Raw genomic sequence first — 11171 nt, 5'->3', positions numbered from 1 at the left:
ATGTGTTTTTTTATTATCATTTTATAAATTTACTCTCTTATCGATTTTTATTCGTCTGTTTCTTTTAGTCTTCTTACTCTATTTGAACCTAGTTCTCAGTCTAGCCTTTATGAAACTCTACCTCTTCTGTTATTGCATTTGATTTTTTCTTTGTTTTTTTAACATTTTTTCTCTCATTTCATTTTATTTCATTATTGATTTTTATATATATTACGTTTTTATGATTCTTATTTTCTCTTGCGTGCATTGGTCTTTGTTTTTGTTCCTTTTTTTAATGTTGTTCTCGGCCTACACTTGTTCTATCTTATTATCAGCTTGTCAATCAACCATGAAGCACTTTGAACTACACTAACCTGTATGAAAGGTGCTATATAAATACATTGAGTCCTTGTCAAATAAGACAACTCAAAGTCACGTCACAAATCAAGTCACACATCAATTAAGACAAGTCGAAGCCGAGTCAAGTTTTCTGAAAGTTAGATCAAAGTTTATTCGCAGGTCTTCATAAGCAAATTAAAAACAGCTCTCATTTTTTTCAGGTCTCTGAATGCCATCAAGATGACACAACATTTTTCCTTTTAAACAGTGTTGTTTTTTTTTTACATTGCTGTGACCAGATCCTTCTAATGCATTGATGAGTCCTGGTCTGTCTCGTTCTCTCCTTTATATTTGATTCTTTCTGGGATTTTTACCAGTTCAAAACTCGAGACCTGAATAGTATCAAGTCTAAACTAGAATCCAAGTAAAGGCTCAATTCTTCAGTTTTGTGAAGCTCTATAAACTTTTTCTAAAGGTCTGTTATGGCAGGAATCTCAACGATATGAGCAGTGAACCACATCAATGGTCAATTAATTATTAATAAAAGCCCAATATTCTTCCCATATCTGAAAACTGACATTACAAGTTTATGAATCAGAAAATGTACCTACAAGAAAAATAAAACACTATAAGGCATATATATTTAAACAGCCAAAAATCAAATGAATGAACATGAATTAACATCAATTTCCTCATTTGTTTTTACTGCCCCAAGATATAATACTGATAAAATGATGAATTCTACTATTAACAGTGATCTGAATATGTGCAGTTTAATCTGTAACATGGTGGAACACATTCACCTTTTATAATGAGATCACCATAAATCCATTACATGGAATAGTTTGCCCCCAACAGTGCCTTACCGCCTCTGATCTCATGAATCATACTCAGCATCCACTTCCGTCTCATTCCCATGTTGTAAAATGGCAAAATAAAAATGCACAATGTGTATGTATGTGTGTGTGTGTGTGTGTGTCTGTGTTTGTGTGTGTATGCAAATGACGCCTTTTATGAGACAGTGGGAGAGTAAACAGCAGCATTACTGGGATTGATGTTGAGTGCCATCTCATCCATGTTTCATGACGCCAGGATTCAAGTTCAGCAGAGACCCAAACACTCAGGAAAATGCCTCTGCTCTTATTTAGCGACCTACATCTCATAAGCAAATACATATAAATAAATAAATACAGTTAAAAAAAACTAAAAACAGATGCAGGCAAACAAGCGTGTAAGGACGCAGGTTGATTCAGTATTGATTCGATTGACTGCACAGCGTTTTTGTTCTCTTCACTCGCTCCAAAACATGTGTGTAATGAGAGTTACTTGCTCAGTGGTAAGGTGGTGAGACTGTGGGACAACAAGGTGGTTGTAGTAGCACTTATGTAATCTGTCTTTTATTAATAGATGTTGACAGTTTTTACAGTGGAGATTTTAGAAAACAGAAGAAGGGAAAATACTTTGTCTACTGTGATTTTAATTTACTAAAATGCATCAACTGTGTTTTCCCTCATTACTTTAACATTACAGAATCTATTAGTAGGCTGTGCAGTCTTAAGTACATTTGCTCAATACTGATATTTCTGTACACATTTGTGGTACTTGTGAGTAGTTTCAGCTCTTTCAATCTAGCTACTTCACTACATTTAACCTTCCTGTTGTCTTCCTGCTACTTTTATCCTCCTGGGTCAATTTTGACTAGTTTGACTGTTAATAAAGTGTAAGTATAAATTATCACCCAAATCTGTGTTAGACGTTTTAGGCAACTTCATTCCAGCTTATTAACGCAAGTTTAGTAAATTATGGTAAATAGACCTCACTTAGACAAAACTATACCTCATTTATGAGTTTTTAAAAAAGCACAAATTATGAATTATTTTAATTAAATTTAAAATCAGAGGAAAATATGTTGATGGATTATGGATTATAACAACCTGGTGTGGTTTGACTGTTTATAAAGCATAAAGTGCAAATTATCAATATTATATTATTATACTTGCATGTATGTAGTATGGAATGGTTCATGTGATTTCAAGGCAATTAGACGAAATAAATCCATATTTCTGACATAAAAACATAAAGCAAAATGGACCAAATTTGACCCGAGGACAACAGAAGGGTTAAGTAGGAAATGCTGTACATTTGACCGTACCACGTCTTTGTCAGCTGTAGCCTTTATTATTACTTTGCAGTTTAAGATTACACATACAAACCATGTGATCAGTGTATAAAATATGATGCACTTTTATAGAATACACTGCCCAACATTTTAATTAGTTAAAATTCACTCCACCTTGATGATAAATTGGTACTGACACATTAAAACATTCATTAGAATAATCTAATAATGTACTATGATGATGTGATGTTTACTTTTAAAAGCGGCACCAGCCACTATTTTCACATAATTGATCAGATTATTCATGTGTAAGGCTCAGAGTGATGAAGCCAAAGAGACATATCACCCAGCTCTGCAGTTCTTCTCAGCTCAGTGTTTTAGCATCTTCAGCTGATCGTTTTGGTTTTAACGGCCAATTTTACTGTGTTTGCTTCACACTCACTCCCCTCCAGCTGCAGCAGGCAGCTGTTTTCAGCTAAACCGTCCTGATAAAGCCATTCTGCACTCTACCTGCCCAGCACCGAACAGCAAAAACTGACGTTAGGGACCATCTGCTGAAGAAAGCTGAGCATCTATCAGTTATTTCCATCAGTTCACTTGATCATGTTTGCTAACAATGCAGACTTCATAAAGTGATGATACAGTATGTCAGTATTGTGTTTACAGCTTGTCGTGCTTCCCCAAAGTGGCCAAAAAACACTAAAAATAAATGCAGTTTCACACTTTTCTAACAATGTGTACTTTTACTGGTTGAATGCAAAAGCTTTAATAATAATAGAGTATTTTAAATGTGTAGAATTCTTAATTTCACCCAGAGAATATTCTTTGTATGCAACATTATATATCTTTATAATCCATAATGTGGGTTTAGAGGATGTGTTTTAGCCTGTTGACCACTGGCTGGACATTCATTATTGGCAGAGGTAAAAAAGAGACATGGGACACATTTTTGCCATGATCTGTTTTTACTGTTGGTTCTTATAAATATCAAGTTTTAAATACACTAATAAAATAGCTTGGACATTTTCAGCTTCCCATAAATTGAGATACTTGTAAAATTTCAGGATCTACAAACCTGAGCCACAAAAAGAACAGAAGATCAACAGAAGGTTTGGTAACAGATGCTACACAGTAGCTGATAGGAGACACACAGTTCCAGTCCTCCACAAGTCACCACTGCATTATCACTATGTTATGTATACCTCAGTGGGCTGCGATTTGAAAAAAGGCAAACTTTTGAATACATAACAGCCGGATTAATAATGAATAGGTTCATCCTGTTTTTGTGTTGAATTATTGATAGAGATTGTTGAAAGCTGGGACTTTGAATAATTGGGAGATTGATTGCAAAGCAGTTATATTTAATTAAAAGCGTTATGAGTGCGTAACTTTTGGAGACCTGTAAATGTAGGGCACGTTATTTAGCAGTACTATATATGCAAATGTCAAATCAGCAAAAAGCAAAGTTTACTCACACGGCAAACATACATCCAGACACTCCAACATCTCAGCCGCAAACACCCAGTCTGTATTCATGTAATTATGTGCATGCAAAACAGAGGAATCTGGCACCCGAGGACATGTAATTAATCAATATGGGACGTTTTAAGCACAGAAAAAGATGTGAGCAACATAAATAATATTTTGCAGAGAAATTATCATCATGCAAAGTAATTATTTCTCCGCAAAATTATCTTTTTTTGGGCTAAAATTGTCTCAAAATTGAGGTCCAAATGTAACTCCATAAATCAAACCCACACACATGTCGAATATTGATTAATTACACGTCTTTCTGTGCCAAAGTCCCTCTACTTTACATGCACATAAATTATATTGTGTAGAGAAATCATTACACAAATATATTACTCTTTGCCTGATAATGATTTTCTCACAAAGTATCTTTTTCCGTGCTGAGATTGTCTGATTGCGCTCAAAATCGAGGTACGAAAATGACTCCATAACTCAGACTCATGTGTAATCTTGATTAATTACAAAACTTTGGGTGTCAAAATTCCTCCCGGGTTGATCCGAGTGAGTAAGAGAGAATGTCTGCACGCTCCCCGTGGTTAGCTGTAGAATGGAAATGTGCAGAAATGCCAGTTTACCCTCTCACAATACCCCCCCCCCCCTTTTTTATTGAATTTGTGCAAGTTATTACCCAGTGATTTAGAGTTTTAAGGGAACTCAGAATTTAAAGGTACAAAGCAAAGTAATAGGGCACACGCACATATTCACACACACACACACACACACACACACACACACACACACACACACACACACACACACACACACACACACACACACACACACACACACACACACACACACACACACACACACACACACACACACACACACACACACCAGTGTATATACTGGCTTTCCCGCTCAAGGACACAGCAGCACATTTTTTTAAAGCAAAAATCCATTGGTTGCTTGTCCATTATTAGATCCCATCCATCTGCTATGGATGATAGAATATCCATCTATCATGTTCAATTCATTCTCGTTATGTAACTCATCATCTGATTCTACTTTTTGCACAATTCAGTAGTAACGTCCTACGTTTTCTCTGAATAGCATTTAAATCCCACACAGGAGGGGCTCGACCTTGCTGCAGATGCGTAGGTGGAGAATGGCAAGCTGTGTCCCATTTGAGGGGCCGCCTCCGATGTGAGATGTGTCCTTTAGAGCATTGAAGGCTGGTCTGTATCTGCACCTCCTCCCAAAAATGAGACAACAGAGGATTCATCATAGTGTCACTGGGAGATCTGCCCCCTAGCTATTGGTGCATTGGTGCTGTCATAAAGTCAGTAGTATGGAGTTTACCAGCGAGAAGTTGCACTCAGACAGCCCGAAAGCAGTAAACAGCAGCTGCAAACTCTGGCACTTTGCATGATACAAGAGGTTTATGAGCTGTGATGCTTTAAGGATAGTTTTCTGTATTACAACTTGGGCTTTACTTTAGTAGTTTTGGCCAACATTTCCTACGGGAACAAGCTGACAAAGCTTAAAAGGACTCTGGTTATGGAGCTGTTTGCAAGAAGTTTACCCAGATGATCTAATGTGTGTGCACATAGATCAAGCACATTGCAGACTCCCTCTGGCTGAGCTGTCTATCTGCACTTTTTGAGACTTTTAAAATGTTTATTGGACTAAATGGATCAAATTTTGATCCTAAAGAGTGTCACTTTGGGGTGTTATTGGCAGAAATATGTATTCATTGTTTTACTTATGCTCCTTCTCTAATGATTCTGTCCAAGAAAACCTCTTTTGGAGCCAGTGGACACCATGTGACCTGCAATTCTGACTGTGGCCACTAGGTCAATGAAAAACTAAACTGGATTAACTTGGTGCTTTGTTTCTTGCCCTGTCTTATCACTATGATCCCATTTTTCATCAGTTAACTCGATTGTTACAATTTCTGCTAGAAATTATGACCCAATCTACAAAAACAATAATCTGATTAAATCAGACTCAGTTTTGAACTTAATTGGTAACGAGTATTGCTGGTTCATGGTAAACACGTGTACTGTGAATACTCGTAACTTAAATTTTTCTATCATATTATGTGTATTGATTGGAACAGTGAGGAAGAACATATAGAAGAACATATTCAAGGACATACAGCTGTATTTCTGTTTGACTGTCAAACACTTTGCCATGACCTTTTTTACATCTTAGTAAACACAACTTCGTTACGTGATCATTATCCAACAAGGATGAACTCTCGGTCGTGGATTATGAAAGGAGGACTTCGGAGGAGGCCCCTGAAATAGGATCAGCATTTTTCAGACTTTTTGCTCTATTAAAGCTCCTGCATAGCCATCTTCCACCCACACAGGAATTTTCAATTATTTTGCCTGATTAGACATCTTCTACTGTGTGGGCGTATATACACACTGTATTGAACTGAAATGTTCCTATTTATTCTACCTGTTATGGCAGTGCAACAACAGCTTTGATTCTTCTGAATATCTAAGGGGACCTGTGTGGATTGACAGAAATCGAAGGTGGATTTTTCCTTTTACTCCTTATTTCTCATCAACACAAAATTTGAACCAGCAGACTGTACATCACTGACCTGCTGCTCTGAATTAACATCAGTGTCAGTGTGGAGTCTTTGCCTGCTTTTAAAGGACTGATGTACTTGCTTTGAAATCAGACCTTGGCAGGAGTTCTTGAGGTATGCTTCATCTTCTCCAACACTAACAGTTTCCACTTCACTTTTACTCTTTCAGGTCCGTTTAAGATGTGTCGATGCTGCGTAAGCCAGAGTTGTGTAATTTGCTTGTGTTACAGGAGCGAGCAGGAAGTCCTGAAATCCGCTTTTGCTCTCTCTCTGAACCCACACATATGCAGCGCATGCCAGCACGTTCGACAGCTCTGCTTCTGATCAAATTAATTCCAAAGCACACTCCTAAAATATGTGAAGGATACTGTTTCAGTCACTGAGCCTGTTTAAATCACTCGGTGGTTATCCTCCATTTCACTCTGATACTGAGGTAATCTCCAGCATCGCTCCTGCCTACTCTCTGAGTCAAGTGGTATCTCATTGTAATACCTCAAAGCCTGTCTACCTCCATAGATTTTTGTGTTACAATTCATCTAGTTTTGCATCCTAAAATTGTTAGATTTTCCTGGAATGTGGGCATTCACTCACTTTAATTTCCCCCCTCTGCACACAAACGTATTGGAACCGTGCTCACTCAATTTGTTATGGTGATTGTGCGATGAGACTGAGGGAGAGCAGCCGCTATCTTAAACTGCGGCCGGGGACCCACAATACGTCACAGGCCTGCTCCCGCTATAACCAGAGTAGTTACGTGATTTCACAAACCCGTCCCCTGGAACAAGCCGCTATATTTCTCATTTCAATTGCAAAATGGAGCTTTAAGAGCCCTGATTCCATCTGTGAGTGTCTCCTCTCTCAGGTCATTGGTATAAAACGGTTATTAGGTTACTGATGGTCCGTGTCTGATTGAAGCACATCTTTTCCTGTGCAGATTCTCGTTAAAAAATGGGTCTGATATCGAAGCTCATTTTTTGGATGCTTAGTTCGCTGCTTAGGTCAGCATGTTAGTCCTTTTCAAACTGGACTCTAATTCCTTTTACATGCTCCACATCTCGGTGACAGTCCATCCATCATCTGGTACAATTTGGTTTTTGCAGTTTGCAGCAGTTCATTTGCTCGAACTGGACTCAAACTAGTCTCAAACTGTCTCACTGAGGCAGGACAGTCAGTATGTTAGTGATGGTCCATTTTTGATCGGTGCAGTCCTGAATGGCCAGCTGGAAACTGAACTCTGACTGTCTACTCTCCACCAACTCCAGACAACGCTGAGAGTCTGTGTTCTGGATGGAGCCACCCTGAAGAGAGAGTAAGATAGAGAGAAAGAGAGAGAGAGAGATTTACAGTTACCAACAATGTGTTATGTTATAGGAAAACATTGAATGAGAATGTCGGAGAAGGCCGCTTCAGTGTGTTCCCTCCACTGAATCTCTATTGAATCCATTATTTTCAGATACTGGCATGTCTCTGAGTACATTATTGCACTTATTCAATGATCATTTATAGATGAAGACAAAAAGGCTGCTGTAATGGTGTAATCAAACCCAAGCAAATGTTTTTTGAGCTGTTATAACCTATCGGAAACAAACTCCCAGAAAACTGCATGTCTGCTGCAACTCATCACATTAGTTTCACTATTTAGTTACCCTTTTACCACTTACTGCTCCGCCTGTGGTATGATACCACTATGTGAATAACTCCCACACACAAATTCACAAATGTAGTATTTGTACCATATGTATAGGTGTATTTGACTCATTTACAGTATGGACCAGAACAACCTCAATTCAGTTAAAACACTATTGGCTACATAGCCTGAATACAAAATAGAGCTGAACATAAAATAAATACAACTAAAGTCTAAATCTAAATGTATAAATCTAGAGTCACACAACAAAGTATGGAAAGGAACATAGCACGTATTAAGTGGTACACCACCCATTAACTGCACTACACTAAAATGCAGATATAAAACTTAAATAGACCTCTGCCAGCCAATCAATAGTCTTTAATGGTGTAAAAGTCAATAATCTTTGTAACTGAAGTTTGAGTTTCTGGATCTTTCACGCCATGCATCCATCCAGCAGCTGGATGTACGCTGTAAAACTTATGAGCTGGTTTACAGTCTAGCTACAAAGGCATATCATCTGTCTGCCAGTATATATTTGACCTTGTGTTTTGAATTTCACAGCCCGTAATCACAAATTAGAACCACATTAAGCAAGTGGACACACATAGCAACACACTACTTTAAAAGTCCTACTTATGAACATTAGAAACCCACAGAAACTCACCAACCCAGGGTTTTTGTTAAAGGAGACAAGCTCAAGGCGGTGTCTCATTTTAAATACCTTGGAATCATGCTAGAGTTGAATCTATTGTTTAAAAAGCATGTTAAAAAGGTGACCACTACTGTCAAATTCAACCTGGAGAATTTTAAGCATATAAGACCAAACCTACGAATAGAAGCAGCCTTGATCTTCTCCGACATAGCATACTGCCTTCCAAAATGGCAAGCAAGACAACCCTGAAACCAACACAAACTAAAAACATTTGACCAAAAGACCAAACTATCATTGCCATAAAGTACAAATGTACAATTTATTTAATTTTGCAGATGCTTGTCTCATCTTTAAGGTCTTACATTAGCTTGCACCTCGTCCATTGAGCCAGTAAGCTGAAGGGGAGACTACCAGAGAAGACTGTCTTATACAATACAGATGTAGCAAGTTTGGGCAAACAGCCCTCTCAGTCAGAGCCAACCGCTACTGGAATAGTGTACCTATTGAATTGTTTTTATATATCTCTGTTACTTCTATAATGTATTTATGTATGTTGCTGTTATTGTAGTACTTTTTGACATTAGGTCACTCATTTGTGCCTGCCCAAAAAGTACAGATGAAAATGAGCTCATTAGCTAACTCCAGCACTAGTACACTGATGTGAAAACTAAAAAGTTGATTAATGTGCACTGTCCTTGGTAAATTAAAACATAAATAAATAACATAAATGTATACATAACTAAATAAATGATTAAGTGCACAACTCGTGGAGCATGCCAACATAATGCACTGCCAGGAGACAAATTACAGGATAATGCTGAATAAATAATTGGAAAAACATAATGACTGAATATGCTTCAATGAGGGGCACACAGAATGGTTTGATGAGTATAAAAATATGTAAATTGTTTGCAATGACCAGCATGATTTTAAAGGGCCGGTGTGTGGGATTTAGTGGCATCTAGTGGTGAGGTTGCAGATTTCAATCAACTGAATACCCCACGCTTTACCCTTCCAAGCATGTAGGAGAACTATGGTGGCAGTGAAACTCATGAACAACGAAAAAGGCACTCTTTAGAGCCAGTGTTTGGTTTGTCTGTTCTGGGCTACTATAGAAACATGGCAGTGCAACATGGTGGCCTTCGTGGGATCCACTTCCAATGTAGATAAAAATGGCTCATTCTAAAGTAACAAAAACTCAACAATTCTTAATTTCTGCCAAGTCTGTTCTGCTGAATGCCACTAAGTTCTGCACACTGGTCTTTTAGCCCGATTGAACACCTAAAGTAGAGAGTTTGTGTCAGACAGAGTTCTCCAAACACTTAATGAGGGAACATTTTTAGAAATAATCATGTCCCTCCTTCAATTTATGCCCTGCAGCACTGAAGCTGTACTGGAGGCTCGTAATGAAACAACATCTTATCATGAACCTCATCACAGTTTGATGTAAACTTATCCGAAAAAAATTTAACTTCTGTCATCCATCACCCTCCAAATAAATATTTGCCTCCAACTGCTGACAGAAATCTAATAGAAACACATGCTCTATAAGCTTGAAATAAGGAAATGTGTTCACTTAGAATCTATTTTTATGAAGTGGTTTATTTAACAAAAAAAATGTTATTGAATATGTTTCGTGAAAGATGCAGAAGATGTGTTTTATTATTAAACTGGACTGCAAATAAAAGAATTGGTTGGAAAACACTATCAAGCTTTAATAGTTTTTACCATTGTGGGGATAAAATACTAATGAAGACCAGCCTGTCAGGCAGCCTGGTTGCGATCGTATGTGCATTTTGGAATTGTTCGTTATTTGTTCAAACTCTAGGGTTAAATGCAGGATTTTGGTAATTAGGTCAGAACTGACCCTTGAAATCCTACTGGACATGAGCATTAGTATCTCAGTTTTGAGTCTTATCCTGGTTTTGATCAAATTAGGGATATGATGTCTACATGGAGCATGGGAAACCAGGTTATTCATATCCCTGTATCCAAGATTCTGATTATCTGTGCCCTTTTATGTCTTGACTCATCTCAGCCACTATATGTTCTGTATCATCAAAGAACATTGCAATAGCATCCTGGTTTCTATAGGAGTACTCCAGCTTCTGAAACCAGGATTTCCATGAGCAAACCATGAGTCATAATCCGGATACTAGTGCTCATATGAATGCATTCATTATGTCTTTCCCTTAAACAGTAAATACATGTTACATACAATATGGTCAGGACACATTAGATAATATTAACGATTGTCTTGCAACATATTCGCTTTGGTTTCATTGCAAAGTTATTTTTATTTTGTTCACATGGATTCAATGGATGCTCAGTGTTTATTATGCACTATTGTGCATGTTTTGGCAATCTGATGTGTGTT

General features: G+C 37.6%; 1 protein-coding gene across 1 annotated transcript in view; it reads right to left on the bottom strand.

Annotated features, from left to right (window-relative positions):
* Window positions 1-7663: 7663 nt before the first annotated feature.
* LOC133982056 (polypeptide N-acetylgalactosaminyltransferase 18-like) overlaps window positions 7664-11171 on the bottom strand; it is a 162644-nt gene continuing 159136 nt past the window's right edge. Inside the window, exon 11 of the mRNA XM_062420957.1 lies at window positions 7664-7810. Coding sequence (XP_062276941.1) covers window positions 7664-7810 — 147 coding nt within the window. The remainder of the gene's footprint in view (window positions 7811-11171) is intronic.

Source organism: Scomber scombrus, chromosome 6 (genome assembly GCF_963691925.1).
Source record: "Scomber scombrus chromosome 6, fScoSco1.1, whole genome shotgun sequence".
Taxonomy (NCBI): Eukaryota; Metazoa; Chordata; class Actinopteri; order Scombriformes; family Scombridae; genus Scomber; species Scomber scombrus.
This window is presented reverse-complemented; position numbering and strand designations above follow the sequence as displayed.